We start from the raw sequence: 27,167 nt of genomic DNA, 5'->3' as shown, positions 1-27,167 counted from the left end.
AAAACAATTAATAATTAGCATTTTCATTCATACTTTTTTTTATAATTAATTTAAACAACAATGTTATATGCAAAAAAAAAAAAAAAATAATAAAAACATGTTACAAAAGAAATTAAAAAGAAAAAAAAAATGTTATTTACATAAAAAGGAAATAAAATAAAAATTTCCAACGTCAAGAAATATCTGTATAAATATTGTTTTTTGTTTTATAATTACAGAAAATTATATTTTATCAATTTCCAATAATTCTAATTAAAAAAAAAAAATGAACGCGTTCAGTCTTATGATTCAGAAAATACTTGCAAGAGCCATATCATTTTGATAAATAAAATATGTATAAACAACTAATAATGATAATAATAATAGTTATAATAATTTGATGAATTTATAATTTTAGATTTTTATATAAATAAAAGATGTTATTATTCCTTGGCTTGACTTGGTAACTCGTCATCTTGTTGTTCACTCATTTCAGCAGCTGATGGTATAGTTGCAAGTAGCCTTGTAGCAAGTCGTCCAGGACTAGCTGGTGGTTCTGGTTCTTGAATAGCAAATTGTCTAGTAAGTCTTGGTTTTGATCTTGCTGGTCTTGGTGTTGTTCTTGTATTAACTTCAAGTGATGCACTTGAACGTGACATTCTCCATGTACTTGTACTTGCAGTTGTACCAGAACCAGATGAATCATTTCTTGATGAACTTAAATTTGAATCTTGTGATGGTTTACGTGTTATAAGCCATGATGATGCACGTCTTTTTGGATCAAGTAATCTTAATGGTATACCACAATGATGTGCTTGTCTCCATGAATCAGATCTTGATGATGAAAAATTTTCACTCGATGATACTGATGATGCACGTTTATGTTGTTTTTGTTGTATTTCAGCAATTTGATAAGCATACTGATCACTTCTATTATGTCGTTGACGTTTATCTTTACCACATGGCCAAAATAATTTTGCTGCCCACCATCTTTCAGTACATTGATTTGCCTCAATAAGACGTGCACTACAAGCACACTGTGGCTGATTTTCTCTTGATGATCTATCAACAAGACTATTTGTATTTGCTGGTGTTTGACGATTACTAAAATTTGATGAATGTCTACATCTACCAATACCTCTAGTAACCCGTGATTCTTCAATTGCTTTACATATCATAATACAATCTTTTTTAAATTGTTTTGTTAATATTGCATATAAAAATGGATTACAACATGAATTTAATGGTAATACAAATACAGCAAATACTTTAGCTTGTTCAAGTGATATTAAATGAAATCCAAATGTTGCTGTTAATGAAAAAAATGCAATTGGTGACCAACATATAAAATCAGTAAATACAAGTAATGCCATTCTTTTAGCAATTCTTGAATCATTTGAATTCCATGCTTGTGAACCTCTTATTGCACAATACATTTTTAAATAACAACCCATTAATATTAAAAATGCAACACCATTTATAAACATTAAAAATACAACATATGTCAATGATGATGTACCATTTGTTTCAAATGGTAAACATATTGCAAATTTACGATAATCAGATATACCAAATAATGGTAATGTTGCCATTGTTAAAGCAAAAGACCAACCAATTGTCATAATATAACCAGCATGTTTTAATGATAGACGTTTATTCAAATGCATTGCATGAGTTATTGCATAGTTACGTTCAAGTGTTATTACTGCTAATGTATATACACTTAATTCAGATGATAAAACACCTAAAAAACCAGCAAGTTGACAACCAATTGACATTTGCCATGGTATTGCATATTTACGAAATTCACCAAGTGTCGATGCATCAACAACAGCCAATAAACCTACACAAAATAAATTATTATTTTTATTTATTTTATATATTTTATATGTTGTTAATGATTGTATAATGAATATTTACCTAAATAAACACCCATAAAAAAATCAGCAGCTGCTAAATTGCATACTAAAAATCTTGGCACATCCATTTTACTTCTTGAAAAAATAATAACAAAAACAACAGTACCATTACCAAGCATTGCCATTAAAAATACAACCCAAACACCACATCTAAGTGTCCACCAATCAAATAAATCTTCACATGGTAAAAATGGACCTGTAAAATTAATTAATTAATTATCATAATTATATTTATTTTTTAAGTAATAAATAAATTTAATAAATTAAGAAATAATATATACCTGGCCGTGGTAGACATTGAACATGAGTTGGTAATGTTTGTCCACTTGGTGACAATGTTTTTCCCTCTTCATCCTCAAAATAATCCTCAATGTATGACGGCAGGTTACCAGGATACGTAAAATCTGTGCCAAAGTTATCCCAAAGTTCATTTATCTGTGAGCCGAATTTGTTGCTCATATTATCTATAAAAATTTTTTCATCTTCAACAATTAATTATTAACTCTTAATTTTTTTTTTTTTTTCTTTTAATATATCTTTGCAAAAATTAAATTTAATCATTCAAATATTTTATTTATTAATTGTATAATTAATTGATGTTTTTTTTTTTGTTATATTAAATTTCTATTTGACTTACGTAAACGTGGCCAGATGTCAGTAAGACTTGAATTCCAAAAATCCATATCAAAATCAGCATCACCAGGAAATAATACTGAATCTTCAACTGTTCCTTTTGTAACTGGTTCATCTAATTCAATTGATAAAAATGAACAACAATGATATGCATATGATAATACCATTGTTTGTACTTTTGGAAATCTATCTGGTGTTGGAAATTCACGTAATGCTGGATTATTAAAAGTCTTGAGATGTAATAAATTTGATAGTCCTTTAATTGGTAAAGTTGGAAAAATATTATTTCCCAAATTTCTAAAAAAAAAAAAAAAGAAAAATTAAAATTAATAATTTAATGTAAAATTAATTACACAATTTAGAAAATAATATACCTATATACTTACAAATTTTCAAGTTGTTTTATTTGACGAAAAGCATCTGGATGAATATACTCAATATCATTACTCTCCAATTCTCTGAATAAATTAATTTATTATATTAAAAAAGTTTTAATTTAATCTAACTATATAATTTGTTTAATCAAACATGACTTACAATACTTGAAGTCTAACTAATCCAGTAAACGCATCCTGGGGAATTATACGAATATTATTGTTGGAAAGTAGAAGATCATGTAAATTCCACTGGTTTAAAAAGGGTTGACCCCAGAGACTTGATATTTCATTACTACCTACATCACTGTATATAAAGTTTTCATATAAAATAAAATTACTTTAAATCAAATTTAATATTATCATTAAATATTTTATACATACAGAAGTCTCAACTCTTTGCAGTCAATTAAATTTGGTATTTTTAAAAGATAATTTGATTTTAAATCACTGTAATAAATCAAGAAAAAAAGAAAAATCATTAGATAATTTATATTAACAATATTATAATAATATAAATATTATTAACTTTTACAATATTTAATTGTTTTTATTTATAAAGTTATTGTTAGTGCTTACAGACTCTTTAATTTTGGGGCATGTTTGCAGAGATCCTCAGGGACATCAGTCAGTGATGCACGATCTAGTTTGAGTACCTCAAGGGAACTGGTGCCATTTAAATTTGGAAAATCCTGAAGACCACGAATGTCTGACATGATCCTATTAAATTAATATATTTTAATTAAATTATAATTATTAAATTTTTATATTTCATTAACTTACAATTTTCGTAGTTTTGATTTATTTATAAAAACTTCCCAGTAAATTGTCTTAATTGGATTACCACGTAAATCAAGTGACACAAGATTTACATTTTCATGAAATACCCCAATACCTAATCCACGAATTTTATTATTAGATATTGATCTAAAATATATAAATATTTATTAGTAATTAAATTTTTTATATATTATTTTAATTTTTGTATTTTTAATTTACTTACAAATCTGTTAAATTTTTTAAATTACTAATTGCTTCAGGAATTTCTAACAAATGATTATCATCCAGTTCTCTGATAAAAAGTAAATAAATTATTTAAAATATATTTTTTTTTAAACTAGATAATAAATAATACAAATGAAAAATTATAATAAATAAAATTACTTACAAAATTCGAAGATTTGATAAATTTGTAAATGCTCCACCATTGATAACAGCCAGACGATTTCTTCGAAGTAAACTATCAAATTAAACATTACTTATAAATAATATATATAATTGTAATAATTGTAATTTAACTTACATAATTTCAATGTTTGGTACATGATGAAAAGCATGAGCTGGAATGTGAGTGATGTTATTATTACTCAAATCTCTGAAATCATAAATAAATAAAATAAAAAATTAGTAATGTATTCAAATTAATTTTATAAATTTAAAAATATAAATAATAAAAATAATAATAAATTTGATATAGTGTTATATGAAAATGTAAAATCTCATCAAGTCAAAAAGTCTGGGTGTGTATTTCCTTGGCAGTTTGAAAATTTCAATAAATATTTATGAATTCTAACAAATTGTTGGCAACGTCAGATAAATAAATTGTTTATCATTATGCAAAAAAAAAAAAATAAATAAATAAAATAATAAAAAATCATAAAAAATTGCATATTCATAATTTACTTTGTTTTTTTTTTTTTTTTGTATTCTAATAATAAATACATTTAAATAAACACGAAAAAATAGCATTATAAAGAAAAAAAAAAAGAATAAACTGATTGACAAACAAGTGTAGAAAGAAAAAATATATTTGGCACGAAAAAAATAGTAAAAAAAAAAAGAAAAATAAAAGCTCGTTTTGATTCAGCACGTGCAATATTTGTATCATCGCATATATATATATATGAAAATAGTCAGTGGCATATAGGACACGTGTTACCCGTAAATTTTCTTCAAATAAAAGTAGACATAAGTATTTGAAAAATGAGGTAAAAAGCTTACGTACGTTGGTGTCATTAATAATGACAGTATGACATTAATCATTTGTGGTTTTGTCGATAAATGATGTTCAAACTGACACCTGTGAAAGTTTACCCTCTAATTCTTCAACAACATTTTCAACAATATACATAATACTTTAATCTTGTAATTTAATAAAAAAAAAAAATCAAAAACATGTTTATACATAATCAATCAAAATAATTCAAATATATTAAACAAACATAAAACAAAAGAAAGCAAAAAAAGAAAATATATAAAAAAATAAAATTGTTAAATTTATTATAGCTGTCTTTTAATATTTTTGATATGCCTCAAGTTATATATTGCAAGATCAAGTTGGCCAATAATATTATCCCTCTTTTTTCTTTACCCCTTAAAAAAAAAATAGTAAGATTAATTACTATTATTATTATACTGACAACAAGTTGGATGAACTTGAATTAGATTGATCGATTAAACGAAACACTCGTTAATAAATAACAAGTATATCCTCGCCTCCAGCAATATATTTAATATTTTTATTTTATCCAATATTTCTTAATTACATATTCTTTTATGTAAAAATATAATCATTTTATTTTAATCAATTGTAAGATAATATTTTTTAAAATATAATAAAATTTATATATATTAAAAAATTTATACTCATATACTTATAATTAAAATTAAATTTTTTGTTAAAATTATTTTTACGAAAAAACGACTGAAATTTTAACATAATTAATTATGTTAATTTTAATTTGGTTTTTTTTTTCGACTTGTATATAAAATTAATACAAAATATGGGGAGTATAAAAATTAGTTCATCAAGTAAATGTAATAGGCAAGGATTAAAAGTAATGGAAACAAAAAAAAAAAAAAAAGAACTAAAAAAAACAACAAAATAAATACTCGAGTATATGTATATCCTGTCTCAAGTGTGCTATATCTATATATAATAAAAATATATATGTTGCAATAAACTCCAGGGGATAATGAAAAAAAAAAAAATGATAATAACAATAATAATAGTATTAATATGCGAGGTGGGAATTATAATAAACCGAGGTTAACGAGCTACGTGAAATTTGTCAAACGTCTTAATATCAATGAACTTTTTTTTTTTTTATTGTTATAATTTTATTAATAAATTTTTATTTGTCTATATAAAAATTATAATAATAATTAATAAATTATTAAAACCAATTAAATTTACATATAAAATAATTACTTAATCAATTATCAAAAGTAATTAAATATTTATTTAAAAAAAAAAATTAATAAACGTGATTATTTTTTTAATTTTTTTTTCTTTATAAAATAATAAATTAATAGTTTGACATACATTTGAAGGTGTGCGTGAGTTGGTAAGTAGCTCTAAGTTGTTTGAGCTTTTTTTTTTATAAATAGCTTTATGCTTTAAAAATGAGAATTCAAAAGAAAAAAAATAAAATAAAAGAAATCAGCGATTGGCATCAAAAACAACATTTCCATCGTCACCTATTCAAGTCATTAGTTAATTTCATGTTCTTTTTTTTTTTACGTTTATTTTTTTTTCTATTTGAATTTGTAGTTTAGCATGTATATATGATGAAGGAAATGTGTCGGTAGATAATGATCAATCAGAATAAAATTATATTGAAAAATATTTGACATTCATTAGGGTTTTTTTTTGTGAGACTTTCTCGAGAGTCAGTGGAAAAAAAATAAATGTGTCTGAGACTGATTGAATCACTCGGTGTCACGATTAATCGATATATTTCGAGGGTTTTTAGCGTGTATGATTCATAAATCTTATCGGAGTTCATCAGAAAAAGAGAAAAAAAAATTAATAAAATAAGAAATTTCGAATATAAAATGAGAGTTGTTCTGTCAGTTTCGTCATTGAATTTTTTTTTTTTTTTTCAATTTTGTTTAACATACTTTTATCAATATATCAAAAGAAATCCTGCGGGACAAAAATTCATGCAAACAGCAAACTACATAATATCATCCCTAAAAATATTTTCAAAAACTTTATTATATTAATTTTTTGCCATTTTATTATATCGTTGATTATTATTTTTTTTTTATCTCAACATTTCTTGAGTATCAGAAAATATTTATTGTGGCGCTTGTTTAGTCTTCTGCTAGTGTAATGTTACCTCATAATTCTTTCCGACAACTTTGCAAAAAAAAAGAAAAAAGCTGAATATAAAGAAGAAAAAAAATAAATAAATAAAGTTAAACATGATGAGATAAATTTCTCATGTTGAATTAAATGGAGAAAAAAAAAAAAAAATAAATAAAATTACAGTTTATGAGTACACTTGAATATAAGCATTACAACATATTTTAGTTTAGGTTTAATGACGATTGAATGACTATGGAAACTAGCATCATCTCACCATAAGTTCATTGAAATAAATATCGTTTTTGGTGATTTATCATGAGTCTCATATGTTTGTCCTTGTACAATTCGTATACTAATTGAATTACAAAGTTTTTTCAATTGACGTTTTGTCCTCTTTAAATTCATAAGTTATACTTTGATCATAATTTTTTCAACTGAGATACACGTCGAGGTCATCTTGTCTCCTGTATTTTCCCTTGAATTTTTTTATTTCTTAAATGTTTTTTTTTTACTTTATTTGATTTATTTTATTTATATATAAATATATATGGTTTAATTTTATTGCATTTCATATATTAAACTTATTAACTCATTATAAAAGTAAATAAATTTTTTCATCATAATAAATGTTTATTATATTGTTGAATGGAGTATGTTCACTATAGTGTAAATGACTTTTCAGGACCATGTGAGTACACATGCATGCATTATTTAATACATATATATATATATAGTTAAAATCTAGACCTGTTTCGCGGAAACGTGATTCATGATGTTTCTTTAAAAACCGCGCGCACTCAAGAGATTTATACTGTACCAGATGAATTAATGCCTGAACATTTGATATTTATTTTATTACTTTTATATTCTTGAATTTATTTTATTTATATTTTTTTCTTTTTATTACGTGAGTGTATTCCAGCAGGATTTATTAGTACAAATATCCAAAAATGTTATTAAAAAAGTATATGAATAAATATAAATAAAATAAGGAAAAAAATAAAAGAAGTAAATTTTAAAAAACTGAGTGTCCAGTTGTATAAATCAAATGGATTTTTTCTACTTGCCGGAAGACTAAGAGAAAAAAAAAAATCCAACAAGAATTTCCAATTTGAAAAAGTGTATGAAAAAAAAAAATAAAACTTTTTTGGCTTTATTTTATTTATATTTTATATTTCAAATAGTAATTACTTTTTTAAATATTTCAAGATGTCTATTTATTATAAAATAAATATTTATTTTACTAAAAAAAAAAAAAAAAAATTATATAAATTTAACTTTTAATATTTTTAAGTATCATAATTTTACTTTTTTTCATTTTTAATATTTGATAATTTTTAACTTTGATGACTTGAATAATATTTATTTTATTATTTCATCATTAAATTAAAAATATCATTGGCAATGAGAAAATAATTAAAAATTACATAAAATAAAATTAATGACCACAGTAATAAATCGATTTAAAAGTAATCAACTAATTTTTAATAAAAAAAAAAAAAAAAAAACCGGAAAATAAATAATAAAACATTATTTCGTGACTTACAAAATCGACAAGTAAAATAAGACATTCAAAAATAATAAAAAAATAAAATGATAAAAGTGCGAAACGAGGGTATACCAAGCAGCAAGTTGTAAAAAAAATAAAAAGTCAACATGTCACGAATATAACTTTTCTTATATACTTCATCTTTTTGAGTATTATTATTTATTTTTTTTTATTACAGCTATCATTATACTGCCATATGAATCTTTCTATTTATTTTATTTTTTTGACAAACGTATGCAGCCACCATAAATTCTTCCCCACATACAATCATTTAGGGATATAAATATATGAATACATATGTATGCGAAAAAAAAAGAATTATATTATTTTTTCCTTCACGAAATATATATTTTTTATGTTTCCGCCAAATTTCGAATCACAGTAAACGACTTTGACGTTTGAATTTTATATATATTTTTTTTTTCATTCTGATCGATATTATTTGCGTGGCAACTCTCACTTTCTTTCGTCATACTGTCGTCATCACTTTTTTTCACAATTTATATTACGAGCACAGAGTCTTAAATATATATATATAATAAATAAACATTTACACAAATATATATGCTCTTATAATAAATGAATAATTATTTTTCAAATCGCATTGTTGAATTTTTTATAAAAATAATATTTAACTAAATTATTCTAATGATTGTATTTAATTTATGTCTATTTAAACGATGTAAATAATGATTTTTTAGCACACTGTTGAAGTCGACAATCAACAGTCATACTTATATTTATTTATATATATATATTACAAAGAAAATGCGGTCGGTGTCTATAAGTGGTTTGGTTGCCGCACTCTTACACATCATAATAGCGAATGACTTGTCAAGAGTTTGCTCACAATAAATGCTTTATTTTATATATTTTAAATTTTCTATTGGATAGCAGGTATTATGTATACGCAAGCATCATCATCTTGAGTAAAATGCAAAAATAATGGATGTGGGTCTTGATGTCAAGAATTATTTTTCTCATGCGATTATGGTGGCTGTTTATCTGTCAGATAAAATTAGGATAACATGGGTCTATTTTTATACACGACAAGATTAAAATTCATATATAATAAAACTCCTGAATTTAAAAAAAAAAAAAAATATATGTTACATTAAAATAAACATGTATAATTATAATTAAAATTACAGTGATTAAAATCAAAAATTAATTATTCATTATTTAAATGATGGAGATATGTAATTTTTATTTTTTTTTTTATCTGAAATTTGATCTTGATAAACCGATTGGGTAATAAAATAACGTATGATTTTATATTATTATTTTTGTTATTATCATCAAAAGAATATTGAAGGGATTTTTTTGTAAAATATATATTCATTTGAATAGCTTATGTCAAGGGATCTTTTTGATATGTATATTCAATCTATTTCGAAAAAAAAAAAAAAAATTGACTGTTATTTTTAGCTTAAATAAATGATGTTATATGGAAAATAAAAAATAGTGATCTTCAAAATCTTTTGAATCCTTGAAAAATATATAAAAAAAAAAAAATATTGAGATTTATTTTTACACTTGATATCACATTGTGAGATAATCACTGTACAAAATGATCACTTAGTTTTGCTATAATCTATCGTGTTCATCATGCTCCCTCTCAATCAAGATTATTTTACTTTTTTTTTATATATCATTTTATATTTTTACCCTTCGTTTATGACTCCCCATTGATCACAACTGTCTCAATTTCATTTTAAATATATATCCTTTCATACAGATAAAAAAGTAATAAAAAAAAAACAGCCAGATAACGATTCGTTAAATTAGAAAAAAACGAAAAAAAAAAAAAAAAAAAAGAAAATGATAAACTTTGAAAATGAGAAAATTTCAAGATGAAGTAAAAAAAAATCAAGGTAGTTTAGTTAATCTAAATTTAACCAATTTTCTTCTTCCTGTTTAAACTAAAATGTTTTTTTTTTTATTCTTTATTTCGTTTAATAATCTTATTTTTTATTTACTTTTCTTAATTTTTTTTTTTTTTTATTTTTTTATCAACTTTTTCCGGCAAATAAAATTCTGCCGTTGGAATTTTTTTTTTTTCATTCAGTCGATTTTGTCGGATTATTCAGTCAACTAAGCACGAAATTCGCGTGAAATTAAATTAATAAAACAAAAAAAAAATAATAATATATAATAAAAAAATATTAAATTATTGAAAAAGATAAAATAAATAATAAAAAATTTAAAAATATTCACATGTTTTGTTTTAATTAAAACACATATCGTGATAAGCCACCGCCATTTATCAACAAAAAAATCTTTATGATAAAAAAAATTATAAAAAAATTGCACAAGTATACAGAGAGAGAGGGAGAGAGTAAAAAAAAAAAAATAAATTGAATGAAAGAAAAAGAGATTTTGTGAATATTTATTGCTTGTCACTTTGGTAAACTTGGCTGTTGCAAATTTGAGGATCTTTCAAGTTTTTCAAAGTCACAAATATATTTTGCTAGATGCTTGGTATATATATATAAGTAAGGTCTTTGAGTAATTTACTAAAGTAGAATTTTATTATACATTATACACACAATTAAAAAAATAAAAAAATAAGTCAAAGAGTCTGACAAGACCTTTCACCACGGTGTGTTACGATGTACGTTTGAAAATTCTAAATTAATGCTCAGTTGGTTACTTTATGTTTGTATTAGATGCTTCATTTACTGGTGTATATTTTTTGGCACTAACTTTATTTAGAAACCACGCGTAACAAGCAATTTAACTCAAGGATAAATTATACACTGGAAAAATCAATTTTTTCCTTTTTTAATTTCACCTTTAAATTCTCGTTTTTTTTTTTTTTTTTTTTTCACATAATAATTTTAAATTATTTTAATTTTTTCATATTTTTTAAAATTATTTATTTATATATTTTTTATTGTTGCTTCAGTATATATCAATTGAGCGATCGATTACATTTATTATCCGGTTTCATCGTTATTTTATTTTTTCTCACCGTATTTAGGAAAATAAAAAAACACGTCTGAATTGGCCAATTATGTTACTACAATTTTGCAAGTCTTTTGGAATTTTTACTGGACCCGTAAAAACACATTTTTTCATCATGTTAGTTGTGGGTTAAATTGGTATATAACTTGGTTAGATGATATATTAGGCTAGTTACACATTAAATCGACATATAAGATTTAAAAAAAAATAAATATAAAATACTATTTTTATTTTTTTTTCATAAAATTTAAATCAATATAAATCAATTGAATTTTTTAAGAAAAAATTTAATTCATTGAAAACTTGTTTATTTATTGCTTTAATTAAATTAAATAATTTTTTTTTTTTTTTTTTTATTTGATAAATAGGTGTCATTCAACTAGCCTACATAGCTAACAATGAAAGTATATTTCAATTGTATACATATATATGTTTCGTAACCTTGCTAGTCATCACTTTCAAAACCCACATAGACCAAGAAAAAAAAAAAAAAAAAAATGATTCATAAAATATTTATTGAATAGAAGATTGATCCTTTATATATCCAAGTCATTTTCATTCAACATTTAAATCCTCAGAATATAATAAGAAAAATATATTGAATGATAATAAAAAATATACAAAAGGATCAAAAGAGTTTATGATTTTTGTGGTAAAAAATTAACTCAAAAAACTTAATCAACTACTTGTGGGTATTTTTTTTTTACCCTCTGTTATTATTTGTTTTATATTTTACGACATTGTCAAGATTTTCCAATGAAAATATAAAAAATATAACTTGCTAAATATGTACAGCATGAGAAAAATAAGTTAACTCGAGTTTTCATGATAAAAAACTTTGAGTTTTTATTATTTTTATGTTTTATGTTTTTTGTTTTTTGTTGGACTATATCGTAATCCACAATAAACAAACACAAATTATATAAATCATATACACGTACAGCCAATAAATATGTACAATAAAACCTCTTTCTACTTTCAATTTCTCTCAATATAATGTCCATGTCTAGATGTCAATGTTTTCCCGGTTTTTTTTTTTTATCAAATTTTATTTACGTTTTTTTTCATAATCAGGATAAATTTTATGGTAGAAGACGCGACGGCGACTTTGATATAAACACAAAAAAAAAAAAAAAAAACTTTCATGCTCAAGAAATTATGCCAAAGTCAAACTATACTTTATTTCTTATTTTTCAGTTTTGTATATAGTTTTACGACACTCACTCTCAAGATATTCTTGACATCATCCCACATTAAACCACACTCAAACAAAAAAGTATAAAAAAAATATAATAAAAATAAATAAAGTATATATATTTATATATAAAAAAAAAAAAAAACATTATATGGTTATACTATTTTATATTTTTATTACCACTCAATCAAGCATTTCCTCGCGAAAATATGACAATATATATCTTTATCAAAAAATTTATATTTGTATTTCAAATACAAGTTTTTAAATAAATTTATTTATATATATATTTTTATTATTAATTATTTTTAATGAGTTATTAAAAAATGCTGGTAAATAAAAAACATATTATTATTTATTCATTTTTAAGTAATTGTGTATCGTTATTTGCGTGGTGGTAAATACTACTTGAAGCCAAAAATATTTTGCATCACGCAAATGGTTAAATACATAATGATATACATATACATGGTCAACATAAGATGGAATCATAAAATAAAAAATAAATATATTGCAATCATCATTTATAAAAAACCATTATAAATTTCAACGTTGCCAAAAAAAAAAAAAAAAATTTCAATTGCTTGATAAATAATCAAATAAATTAAATAAAAAAAAAAAAAAAAATATCACAAGAAAACTGTTTTATATAACCATCAAAAGCTCTTCAATAGCTTTTTTTTTTTTTTATATTTTAAAGAGTGATTTTATATTTTATCAATTTTATTGTATATCAATTTTTTTGTTTGTACTTTAAATTGAATTGTTATCCAATAAAATTAAAATAATAGAATTTTTGTATATAACAAAGGGTAGTTTTTAACACTTGCAACAAAAAACTATCATCATTTTTCAATTTGATTGAATTTTTTTTTGGCAATAAAGAAATAAAACTTTTACTATTAACAAAACTTGTTTGATAAAATCCAAATTGCATTAGTTTTTATTTTATTTCTTTCTTTGTTTTATATATATATATATTTTTAACTAATTTGTTATTTTTTATTTCATCATCATCATCATCATCTATAATTTGCATTTGATAATATGAAATTTAAATTAAACGGAAATAATAATAATAATAAGTGTCACGTGTAAATGGTTATTAGCAGGATGAACTTTAATTAAACACCGAGTGATGATACATAATTGAGTTGTATATATATTATTATTATTTTAATACATAAACATATAAATTGACCCAGATGATAATTTGATTTATAAATAATTTAAATTAGTTGAATATAATTAATTTTTTTTTAAAAATATTCAATTAACTTACATTTTAGTCACGTTGTTATTATTATATTTTCCTGATGATGAATTTGAAATTGCCATTTGTACACTTCGTAATCCAGCACCTCTGCATAATATTTCATTTCTAGTGACATTGCAAATATGCAAGACTGTATCATTATCACCAGATTCAACAAAAATAATGTAAAATCCAATAATAAAAATAGTCAAAACAATTCCAACTGTTTTATCACCGTAAAAAGTCTTAAACATTATCAAACAATATAACTTTCTTATTTTTTAATTTCATCAAAACTACATTATTATTCTAGCTTTAAATAATAATATTAAATTTAATATTTTATTATTAATTTTATTGTAATAAAATATTTTAAATAATATTAAAAAATTTTCTAAATTAATTATTATGATATTTATTGTTGTTGTTGTTGTGGTGATGATGTTTGTTGTTTTGATAGAGTTAACAAAAACGTAAAATTTCAAATTGTTTATTTGACAAGTAAAACCCTTGAGAATGGGCGTAGACAATGTAGAGTGGTCCCTTACTGTTTTACTTGATGAAGGTTCGGGTTTACCACCCTCATCTTCCTGATCGTTCATTCCACCAAAATTTAATCACAAATATCAACTTAACAAACATCAGATGATTTCACCAATAACTTTAGCTGTTATCCTTTTTCCAATTAAATTACATTCATCAACACTTTAACTAATAAATTATCACCCTATTTTTTTTGTTTTTTTTTTTAAATAAATAAATTTAAATTAAAAAACTAATAAAAATTCACAAAAAGACAATAAGTCTTTTATTTTTTTTATCCCAGAAAATGATTGTTAATCAATCAATCAAATATAAATTAAATATAAACACTAAATTTATTTGTTTATTTTTGTTTTAAAGTTTATTATAATTTATTTAATCTTGTTGATGATTGAACAAAGTTGCACGTTCACCGAATCAACTTGGTGTACATACTGGAGGGTAAATTTGATGTTCTTTTGCACCGCCTTCTTCTCGTCTTTCCTCTTTTCTCCTCTTGTTACTCCCCCTTTTTTTTTTTTTTTTTTGTTGGTTTTTTTTATAATTTTTTTTTTTTCAGATTGTCCCTGTCTCTGTTTGACAAAATACAGCACATTGCACAGTGTTCACTTGCCAACATTTGATACGCACACTGGTGCAATGAATTCATCCGGCTTTTGGTCCTCGCAGTATCATCATCAAGTGTTGTTTATTTTCTAGCACGTTGATTTATGATACTACTCTAAGTTAATAGTAGTTGATGCTGGTTAATACTGATGATAATGATGAAGATGACAATGACAATGACGATGATGATAATGATAATGATGGTAGTGTTGATAGTATTGATGATGCGTTTTGGCTCTGGATTTGTTGATGGTTTAGTATGACTTTCGAACCGGTGACTGGTCTGGTCGACGACTCCACGCAATTCATCGGGCACAAGGGGGGATAAAAAAAATTTTTTATTGTGGCCAAGGTAGTAGTGGTGGTAGTAATAGTTGTGGAGAAGGTGGTGGATCAGTGGGTGGGAGTGTTTCAGTGAGAGGTAGTGGTGAGGGCATACACCGGCGTTCTAAGGCACTATCGCACTGCGAGTGCTCCGTATGACGTCATCGATCGTCGAATAAATTCTCTCACCCTTTTTTCATTATTATTCTCTTTTTTTTTTTATTTTAATGATATATTTTGTTATTTTTGATTTAACAGCTTGGTAAAAAATTATAATAAATTTTGTTAATGAAATTTGATCCTCATTTTTAACTCTTGAGATTTATTTTTAATCCTTTTTCGTTTTTGGTATATATTTAATTATTATTAAATGTGGAAATTTTATTTTTCTTTCATAAATATAAACGTCATTTTTTTTATTCAAAAAGACAGCATTAAAGTGGAGGAATTAGCAAGAGTAATTTTGAGTGAAAGTGTAAAAATAACAAGGCATGAAAAGATGAAGAAAAGAGAACACGAAAACTGGGGAAAACAAAAATATCTTTTAAATTGCAACTGCATTTTTTTATTTTTTTTTTATTTTGTTTCTTTCATCATCATCATCATCCATTTTTATTGGATTCATTTATTAAATTATTTTTCTTCGGTAATTTTGTTAAGATGAGTGACAAATGACAGTCATGATGATTTTAACGGAAGCATTTTTTTGACTTTAAAAGTTTAATACGTATAAATATTATTTTTAAAAAAAATTAATGATACTATTTATTTATTTTTTCTCCAATTGTTTTCTTTTTTTTTTATGAGCTTAAAAACAGCACAAATTTACTCGTTGGAAAGAAATATATGTATATATAAAAAAAAAAAAAAAAAAAAAAGGAAACCAGATTTCGTTTTTTTATCTCGGAAAATCCTGAGGACAAAGGCCCCCGAGCGAAAATGGGATAAGACACAATGGATATTTCAATCCATTCACCTTATCTCAAATGTTTTTTCAACTTTTTTTTTTTTTACTTTTTCTTTGTACACTTGTACAATTTCTATATTTTCTACTTTATTTTATTTCGCTTCGTTTTATCACATAATATTTTAAACTAAAAAAAAAAAGAGATATAAGTGAACCTGCAGTCGAGAAATATACCAAGTGACATTGTTCACAAATGTTTATTTTATTTTATAAAATAAAAAAAAAGTGTTTATACTATTTATTTGCTCTTTTTTTAAAAAAAGAATATTATACTGATTTTCATCATAAATTGAGGGAATTAAGTGTTAATATAGACTGAGTAACCCCAACGTGAGTGCATTCGCGTGTTCCGGAAGGTAGTTCAAGTCGTAATTGGTTAGAATCATTTATAATTTACTATGCCCTTTTTTTATTCGTTTGTGAGACATTAAAAAAAAATTATATAGGTATACTAATATAATGCATATCAATAATAATTTCATTTAAATTTTAAATGAAAAAAAACTTGACACAAAAGCTTTATAATTTAATTATTTATCTATATGAAAATTGGCACGACTCAATAAATATACATTTGTATTTTTGATTGTTCAATTAAATAGCATTAATATTTAAATTAAGTACGAATTTTATTACAAGTTACATTCTGATTGATAAATGAAAAAAAAAAAAAAAAAGTCAATATAATCATTAAGTAAATTGAAAAATGATGGTGACATTTTCTTTTTTAAATCAGGTACAAAAATAAATGAAAAAAAAAGAAGAAAATAATAATAACAATGTTTACTTGATAGCTGATGCTATTGTATTTTTAAATCTCATTTGTATTCAATAAGATTACACTATTTGATTTATACAAAATATGCAGCTAATTGCGCCATTTTGTCCTTGGGTGGACGAGGCTTACCTCGACTGCGACCTTTAGCATGGCCACGTCCTCGTGTCATCACTGGTTTTGAAGCAACAGCACGATGTTTTTCAACAAGTGGTGAAAATTGTGATGTACAATAAATACAACCAGTCATTTCAGTTGCATCATTTGGTAATTTACTTTTATCTTGTTTATATTCAACAGTTATTAATTGTGCACCACAATTACATGAATCAGTATCAACAGTAACTTTATGTGCATTATCAAAAAAATGAATAATAACATCACAACGATTACAGCCTAATTTCCATTTTGGTGATGATGAAGGATCAAGTACAAGTATACCAGTTTCACATTCTGGACAACTTGATAAACCATTTGAATTAAGACCATGTGGACATGTTGGATGTGTACATGAATTACATCCAGTACTACCTTTTTTCATATCTCTAAATGGTGGATTATTATAACAATATGGACAAAATGTATAACTTTTACCTCTTGTACCAGTTGACCATGATGATAATTCAAAATCATCAAGTGGACATTTTAATTCTTTATAAATTCTAATATTACCATTTTGTGGTAAATTATATGTTTCATTACAATGAGCACAATGTAAACGTGATGGTTTTGTTTGTATATATTTCATATATCTACGACATTTACCACAACGTGAATGTGCTTTTCCTGATGCTGATAATGGAGAAAATGATACTTCAAATAATTGATCCATTCCATCAATACTTTGTACAAAATAATGAAATTTTTGTTTAAATATTTCAACAGTATGTTGTAATACATCATAAAAATCAGCACGACCAAGTGCTATTAAATTTAATTGTTCTTCAACAGCTGATCTCATTGTTGGTAATACAAGTTCTGGATCAATTTTTTGATAACCATGAACAAGAACAATTCCAAGTGATGTTGGAGCAAGTTTTCTACCAGCAACAACAGTTACATAATTTCTAATACATATATTATTAATATGTACTGGTATTGATGCATCAGTACCAATTCCATGTTTTTCCATAAGTGTAATTAATTCAGATTCAGTTAAATAATCTGGTGGTTGTGTAAAACACTCAAGTAATTTAGCATCATTAATATTAACATAATCACCAGGATTAAATTTTGGTAATGATTCACTATTTGTCATTGATTGCCAAGTTAAAAGACTTGTATAACCAGGATCAATAAGTGTTTGTCCAGTTAGTGTAAATGTTTCCATACCAATTTCAAATTTAACAGTTGTACTAAGATATTTACAATCTTTAGCAAGTGTTGCAATAAAATGACGTGTTATATAATCATAAACACGCCATGAATCACCATCAAGTTCATTTCTTGTTGCTGTTTTCATTGGTGTTATTGGAGGATGATCACCAGCATCATGTCCTTTTTTTGGACGATTAATACCATTTGATAAAATTCTTTTAACTTCATCACCCCATTCAGGGCTATTTTGTTGTTGACGTAAAGTTGCATGTAAATCAAAATTTTCTGAATATGATGTTGTTTCAGTACGTGGATAACTAATATATCCTTGGGTATATAGACGTTCAGCAATTTGCATTGCATGATGAGGACCCATACCCAATCCTGATGATGATATTCTCATTAATTCAACAGTATTTAATGCAATTGGACGTGATTTTGTTTTTTCTGTACTTTGTGTATTAATAACTTTAGCTTTATCGTGTTCTTTAACATGTGATAAAAAAATATTTGCAATTTCTTTATCAAATGAACGTCCTCTTGACCAACTAAGTATCATATCTTGATTATCATTTGTTTTAATTGTTACTTGTAATACCCAATATGCATCTGGTTTAAATGTTTGTATTTCATCATGTCTTTGTACACAAAAACCAAGTGTTGGTGTTTGACATGGTCCATATGATATTAATGATGCATCAAGATCACCATATTTACCTTGAAAAAATCTTGTTTGATAACGTGTAAATGCACAACCAATACGTAAATCTAATTCTTGACGTGCATCAACACTTTTAGCTTCATTTTCATTTGGTTTACCCAAATTTGATAATGCTGCTTTAATATCACGTTCAGTTATTGCCGAAAAATGAGCACGATAAATATTATTTGTATTTAATTTACGATTCATTCCTTGTTGTACAGCATTTATAACTTCAAAACATATATTTTCACCTTCTTTATCACAATCAAGCCAAAGTACTAAATAATCACATTGTGAACCCTCTTTACCAAGTAATGCTGGTATTCTTAATTTTGGTACTGCTTCTTTTTTTTCAGTTGGACATGTAAATAATTCAGCTGGATCAACTTTATCCCAATTATTATATTTACCAATAAAATCTAAACTCATTACATGACCACATACTGATGTCATTTTAAAAATTACTGTTTCTGATTTTAATTGTCCAACCCATTCATGAACTGAACATGATCCATTTATTCCTAAAAAAATATTAGTTATTTTATAATTCATTGAAATATCTTTTTCTTTTTCTTTTTTTTTTTTTTATTAGTTTTTTTATGATGCGGTGTATTGATTCTTAACCTACCTTTTCGTGTACTACAGCTTCCGTTGCTTAAAATATTTGCCAATGATGCTGCCAGAGATGGCTTTTCAGCCACCATCAGTGCAGTTTTCATTGTTGAATATATTAATTATATTCCAATTTAGATAAATTATTAAACTATTAGTGTTTTTTTGTTAGATTACAGATAGTAGGGTAGATCCACGTCTGGATACAGTGGACAACACTGACATATCTACCCCTTCCATACTAACACAATAATGAATTTTATTATTTTATGATTTCTGTAGTAGTGGAAGTAACACACAAACACTGAAAAAAATATTTCACATCCACTAGTACTGTTTGGCGCATATGCACCAAAATGGCTGAACGTTATTTAAAAATTTGCGAAGTATTCCGAGTAACGTCATAAAAGTATTATAATAAAATAAAATATTTACTTACTCAAAAAATAAGTAAATAAATAAAAAACTTGCTCTAGTTCTTTAAATGACACATTATAAAACTATGTGAAAAGAATAGAATATGATATTGCGCTTTAAGCAGCAAATATCTATAGATTTAATAATAAATTATTTTGTTTTTCAAGTACACTGATGTACATGATAACGATAACGATACGAGTCATCTAATTAATATCATAGAAATTAAATTATCACATAATACATAGATCAAAGTAAAAAAAAATAAAAGACAGAGTGACCTAAAGGATACATTACGTAGTACCATAGAGTTTTAAACAAGATCATAAATGCAATTATATCAATAAAATTATTACTTCAATAAAATCCTACCTTTTTAGCGTATGTTCGTCTTTCCATGTTGGTCATCAAAATGCTCCAAGTAGTCACGCAGTAGTTCATCATGATTCTCTGATCAGCAATGCCATGGAAGTAGTGGGTTCATGATGATTTTATTTGATCAGCACTACAGGTTCAATGATCACACACGACACAAGCACTACTTGCACAAAACAATGATCACTTTTCACTATTATTATCACCACTTTTACATCACAGAAGAATTTATATAAATTAGCTGAGTTTTCTTTTTTATATCAACTGATTTTGATATTAAATTAGTTTTAATATTCATATTGGCTTGACAATTCACTTTTTAATATTATTATATTTTTCAAATAGATTATTATGATTATTATTTAAAAACGTTTCGTCACTTTGAAAAGAGAATCTCGAGCCAGCTGTTGATATTTTAAAACTTTAACATTCTTTTCAGTAGAGGCATTTCGTTCTTTAAACTCCACAGTTGTGGTTCAATTGTGAGTAACACAGCTGTGGCTTATCAAAGAAAATGTGAATAGACATTGTTACATTGATAAAGCTCAACAAAAACAAGTATAAATGTTCACCAATAACAATAAGTGGTACATTTAAAAGAGCACCAAAATCAATAACACCAGCACCATGTCATGCTCTTAAGGTGTTGAGATTTATTCACACTCAATGATTTGGAAATCCAATTGAAGTTGTAATTCATAATAATTTTTTATTATCATGGGATTCATCATTGTTGAAGCATAATATCATGATAATGGTCTCACCGCTTTCTTTTTTATGTTGCTACTGGTTCCATTGTGTACTGCCATTTGATAATTGTTGAATTAATTTTTAAAGCACTTGGTAAGACAAATTAAAATTGAGGTACATTATGACATTTTCAACAATATCATCATTTACTTGGTATGCTATTTTATAGCATAAACAAGTAGCTTTAATTGTGCAGTAACTTTCTTTTCACATTCTTTTTTTTTCATTTTCTTCATCATTGAAGCTTTTGTATATTTTAACAAGATTAATTTTTTCATCATAGATATAGTTGATGGCAACTGTAACAATAAATTGATAAATTGTTATTGGATAACTATGAGTCTATATTTCAATTTTTTTGAATCAAATAAATTAACTCACTGAACTCAAAAATAATTTTGGCTCCAATGACCAACAAATTTAGCCATTACTTTTTGGTCCCAGTTTTAATTATTGTGTTTGATGAATTACATTAACACATTAGACGTTTCAGCCACACTTCTTGTTATCTGTGAACATTAAAAAATAAACATTATTTTATAAGTTTTTTTCAAACTAGAATAATTATTGACAATAAAAAAAGAAATAATATAAGTGATATTATTGAATTTATGGTAAATAAATAAAGAAATAAAAATCAAATAAATAAATAAATAGTAAATGTATAAATAATATATAAATGAATAATTAAGAAACAAATAAACAGTAAAAAATTTAATCTCAAAGTAAATAAATAAATATTAGACACTGACAATAAAAACAGACAAAGTCCTCAAACAATGGAAAATTAATATTGAAATATTTTATAATTTTCTGATCGTTGTTAATAAAAAAACGACTATTATACAACAAGGATGCTACAGCAATGTTATATATAACAAATATTTATAAAAATTTATAAATAAAATGATAATCTCTTTATTTTTGTAAACAATGACAGCTTAACCTCGAGTAGTTAATTTTTTTTATGCATAATTATTGATAAAAAATCACGTAATTATGTTCGTTGATGCACTAAATAATTAATAATAATGAAATAACATGAAATTTACATACCATTTGTCTATTATTCAACAAATAAATAGCTACTTCTATCAGCTCCAACGTCATTGACAGGTCCATTAATTTTGGTCAAAATTCACAAAAGTTCACAATAAATTATATCACAATCGGTTCAGAAAAATTTAATTAATCGATTTAAGAACAATTTATAATTATTTAACAATTATTATTGCAAAAATAAGTGTAAAAAGTCACGACACACATTTTTACTCTAACAAAGGCGCGGCCATTTTGGATTTCAGAAATGTCAAATGTGGGGTATTACCCTACAAGTGCGCATGATCCGCGTATTATTTTATAAAATTCATATTTTGGTGTATTTGTTGGTAAATGAGTGTCAATTTACTATTTGTTAATTAATTAATAATTATTATAAATTGGGTTAATTAAATAACGAAACAATATTTAAGATGTTGAGTTTTTGCCATTTTATTGAACACTTTACACTAAATATTATTTCATTAAAAAGTCATTTAGTTGATAAAAAAATATATAAATAATTTTCGAAGTTAGCCAGCAGAGGCGCAAGTTTGGGCTTGAGGACCGCCACAATATCCACAATATACTGCCATCTATTTAATAATAATCATTTTAATAATATATTACAGTTAAATTAATTATTACATTTTAATAATATACCAAATTTAAAAAACAAATGAAATAAATTATTATTAAATTAAATTAATAAATTATTAATATTAATCATTAATATAAATTATCAATAAATTATTATTAAATTAAATTATTATTAAAACTATTGCTTATTCCATTATTTATACCCCTCATAATAATAAACAGATGTTACTTATTAATAAACCTCAACGTAGGTTTTTTAAATATTTCACACATATTTTCTGTGGTAAAACTTTTTTTTACACGTTTCTCCGCGTCTTTTTATCGCGGAGAAATATTTCCGAACGTTTCTCCACCCAAGTAGATTCGGAGAAAATTCGTAAAAAATTTTTCCACGGTGAAATTATTTCTTTCGCATGTTTCTCCGCGTATTGTCATCGTGGAAAAATATTTCCGAACGTTTCTCCACCCAAGTCGATTCGGAGAAAATTCGAAAAAAAAATTTGATATTTTTCTCGACTCATTTCTCCACATGGGTCAATTTGGGAGAAATTCGGATTAATCACGGAGAAATTTGGAGTAAACGCGGAGAAATTCAGGAGAAATCGCGGAGAAATATTTTCACCAGGGTCATCATCCGAGTTTAAAAGATCCCATGGTATCAGCAGCAACAGCATACTAGAAAGAAAGATTTGACATTTTTAATGATGAATCAGCAGCTTTAAATGAAACAATTAAAACAATAACTAAAACTTCAGAAAAATCTAACATAACATGCCAGGAACTTGAAAATAAATTGATGAAACATAAACGCCAAATAATTGTTTTAAAGGATCAATTAAATAACAAAACAATAACAATTGATCAAAAAAACCAACAAATAAAACATCTAACAGAAGTTATTGAAGAGATAAAGGGGAGCATCAGAATATTGTGCATTATGAAAAAAACTCAAACGTAGGTACCTCAAAATTTTTTTTTTAATTCATCAGAAAACTTACTATTTATTTTTATTCATAACTTTTATTAATAATAAAAAAATCTAAAAAAAAATACTGTGCAAAATGAGGGATGTAAAATTGTATTCACGAATTGTGGATCGTCGTAAAAAAATTAAGAAAAACAAAGAACCAGAAATCCATACATACATCATCAGCTGATTTATTATTATTTATTGATAAATTTGATGGTCACAAGTATACAAGAGCAAAAACTGAGACCATCAAACGCTACAACAAAAAAAACCCTGATAAACCTATTCTGGATCCAGATAGCTCACATAGCTCGATAGATCACAGCTCCCCGGAAGAAATATGCCCAGTAATAATGACAGCTAAGTTGAATGAGGAAAGAAATGGATACATTTTAATAACATCTGATATTACTCATATGCACAGCAAGGCTGATCATGATGATGATAATGTTAAAACAACAACAACAACAGCAGCAACAACATCATCTAAAACGACTACAAGACCATGGTCTGCAGTACTGACGTCAGTAGTTTAAGTCATGATGATGATGATGATGATGATGATGATGATGATAATAATGAAACGACAACAACATCATCATCAAAAAATTCTACAACACTCTGGTGGAAATATTACTCCGGCATTACTCCGGCATTATTCCGGCATTTCTCTGTTTTTGGCCCATTTCCGAAGAAATTATTCCGGCATGAGGTTGATGGCAGAGAAATTATTCCGGCATGAGATTGATAGCGGAGAAAATATTCCGGCATGAAAGTAGCGGCAGATTAATTTTTTCGACATTTATAATCTCATGCCGCGGAGTAATTTCTCCGGAAATGGGCCAAACACGGAGTGATGCCGAAGAAAGCCGGAGTAATGGCGGAGAAATATTTCTACTAGGGCAGTTATTCATTCAAGTGATAATGATAATATCATCATCATTGATGATGGAACAACAACAATAGCAACAACAACAACATCAACAACATTATCAAAAAATACTACAAAACAACAAAAAATAAATCCAGTATTAAAATATATCAATAGTACGTACTGGTACCAGCACCAACAGCACCAGCACGTTTCTCCGCGTCTTTTTATCGCGGAGAAATATTTCCGAACGTTTCTCCACCCAAGTCGATTCGGAGAAAGTTCGTAAAAAATTTCTCCACGGTAAAATTATTTCTTTCGCATGTTTCTCCGCGTATTGTCATCGTGGAAAAATATTTCCGAACGTTTCTCCTCCCAAGTCGATTCGGAGAAAATTCGGAAAAAAAATTTGATATTTTTCTCCACTCATTTCTCCACATGGGTCAATTTGGGCGAAATTCGGATTAATCGCGGAGAAATATTAATATTAATATTTCTAAATATTAATATTTAGATGTGGGCTGCCTATGAATGCTATACCATAGATCCGAATCAATCTATGTAGATCTGCGTTGATCTACATCATCCAATCATATTTTACTATAGTTTAGTCGGTTGAGTAGATCTATATAGATGCGCTTGATGGGCAGATCTACGGCAACGACACATCTATTTAGATCTATTTGATTCTTTCCCGGGTTTTCACAAGGGTCATCATCAACAGCAGCAGCATACTGGAAAGAAAGATTCGACATACTTAATAATGAATCAGCAGCTTTTAAATTGCCGAATTGAAGGACGGTGCAGGTTGTTCTTTGATCCTGGCCAAGTCTAATCAAGTCTGATCAAGTCTTGGCAGGTCAAAAAACGTAAAAAAGATAAAACGATTTTTAAATTTCCGAATGGAAGGACGGTGGAGGTTCTGCAAAAAGGGAAAAAGGAAAAAACTATTTTTTAATTGCCGAATTGATGAACGGTGGAGGTTCTGCAAACAATAACTAAAACTTCAGAAAAATATAAAATAAGATGTCAACATCAAGAAAGGAAATTGATAAAACAATTACAAGAAAGAGTTGAAGAATTAAAGGGCAGTATCAGAATTTTTTGTACGAGAGTGAGAAATTTGCGTAAAACTTTAAACCTGAGACCACCAGAAATAATAGAGTTCGATTCTTCAGATGCATGCTTCAAACACGTTAACGATATTGATAATTTCTGCTATAAAACATGCAAAACAAAACTCAGTACTACATATAATAAAGGTGCTGTTTTGCATCCAATTTTGGATGTAAAAAAATTCAAATATTATGAATTAACGTTCATTTGTCACCAGTGAGTATTTATATGATAAATTCAACAAAATATTTTTACCAAATTCAACATTAAAAAAATACTAGAACAATCAAGATGAGTGAAAAGTGTGAAAAGTGTGAAAAATATGCAGGAAAACCTTAGTATATACCCGAATTTTAAAGCGACGTAAACACATACGAAAAAAACTCAAACCTCAAAATAGTATATCAGAGAGTGTGCTCTCAACGAATGTTATGCTTGCCCCTCCGAATTCGTTGAGAGCACACTCACTGAGTGGGCACTTGTAACGAAATATACTATTAATTCATCAAAAGATTTATTGGCATTTGTTGACAAGTTTGACGGTAACAAATACACACGAGCAAAATCGCAAACGAGCAATTGCTATAATAAAAAATATCCAGATAAAGCGATTGAAAATCCAAAAATCTTAAAATATTCATACATAATATTTACAGCTGTCAACGAACTAATAAGTGCACTCATGAGTATAAAAATTATTTATTGTAATATTATTTTTATACCTTTATCATTGATAATGGAACAACAACAACAACAACAACAACAACAACAACAACAACAACAACAACAACAACAACATCATCAAAAAATACTACAAACCCTGGTGGAAATATTTCTCCGCCATTACTCCGGCTTTCTTCGACACTCCGTTTTTGGCCCATTTCCGGAGAAATTACTCCGGCATGAGATTAATGTCGAAAAAATTAATCTCCCACTACTTTTATGCCGGAATATTTGCTCCGCCATCAACCTTATGCCGGAGTAATTTCTCCGGAAATGGGCCAAAAACGGAGAAATGCCGGAATAATGCCGGATAATCAGCATCCTCCATCAAACACACTTGGTACAATTAAAAAACAACAAACAAATTATCAAGTTGATAATTCAGTATTAAATCCAAGTAGTTTAATAAACAATATATCAATAGTACCACCACCACCAGCACCAGAACCAGCAGCACCAGCAATAATACCTCAAATAATTATCAAAATCAACAAAA

At 25.9% G+C, this 27,167-nt stretch overlaps 2 protein-coding genes across 3 annotated transcripts; both read right to left on the bottom strand.

The window, feature by feature from the left end:
- Nucleotides 1-178: 178 nt before the first annotated feature.
- Nucleotides 179-14,321, bottom strand: LOC122857840 (lutropin-choriogonadotropic hormone receptor). Of its 2 annotated transcripts, none has more exons than XM_044160280.1 (13): nucleotides 13,992-14,321; nucleotides 4,209-4,280; nucleotides 4,074-4,145; nucleotides 3,909-3,977; nucleotides 3,689-3,832; nucleotides 3,485-3,625; nucleotides 3,290-3,355; nucleotides 3,069-3,212; nucleotides 2,918-2,989; nucleotides 2,536-2,828; nucleotides 2,180-2,302; nucleotides 1,900-2,094; nucleotides 179-1,822 (listed from the first exon to the last, which is right to left on the bottom strand). In XM_044160280.1, exons 1-13 carry the CDS (start codon nucleotides 14,216-14,218, stop codon nucleotides 423-425), a joined length of 3,018 nt encoding a protein of 1,005 aa, XP_044016215.1. In that variant the 5' UTR covers nucleotides 14,219-14,321; the 3' UTR covers nucleotides 179-422. The 2 variants fall into 2 exon arrangements, with proteins under 2 accessions (XP_044016215.1, XP_044016206.1); XM_044160271.1 differs by having other exon boundaries at nucleotides 2,180-2,362; nucleotides 13,992-14,320.
- Nucleotides 14,322-15,817: 1,496 nt separating this feature from the next.
- On the bottom strand, nucleotides 15,818-20,065 carry LOC122857852 (DNA topoisomerase 3-beta-1). Its single transcript, XM_044160292.1, has 2 exons — nucleotides 19,828-20,065; nucleotides 15,818-19,720 (listed from the first exon to the last, which is right to left on the bottom strand). Exons 1-2 carry the CDS (start codon nucleotides 19,916-19,918, stop codon nucleotides 17,256-17,258), a joined length of 2,556 nt encoding a protein of 851 aa, XP_044016227.1. The 5' UTR covers nucleotides 19,919-20,065; the 3' UTR covers nucleotides 15,818-17,255.
- Nucleotides 20,066-27,167: the final 7,102 nt, after the last annotated feature.

The sequence above is a fragment of the Aphidius gifuensis genome, linkage group LG1 (genome assembly GCF_014905175.1).
Source record: "Aphidius gifuensis isolate YNYX2018 linkage group LG1, ASM1490517v1, whole genome shotgun sequence".
Taxonomy (NCBI): Eukaryota; Metazoa; Arthropoda; class Insecta; order Hymenoptera; family Braconidae; genus Aphidius; species Aphidius gifuensis.
Note: the sequence above shows the minus strand (reverse complement) of the source record. Positions and strands in the feature narration are given on the sequence as shown.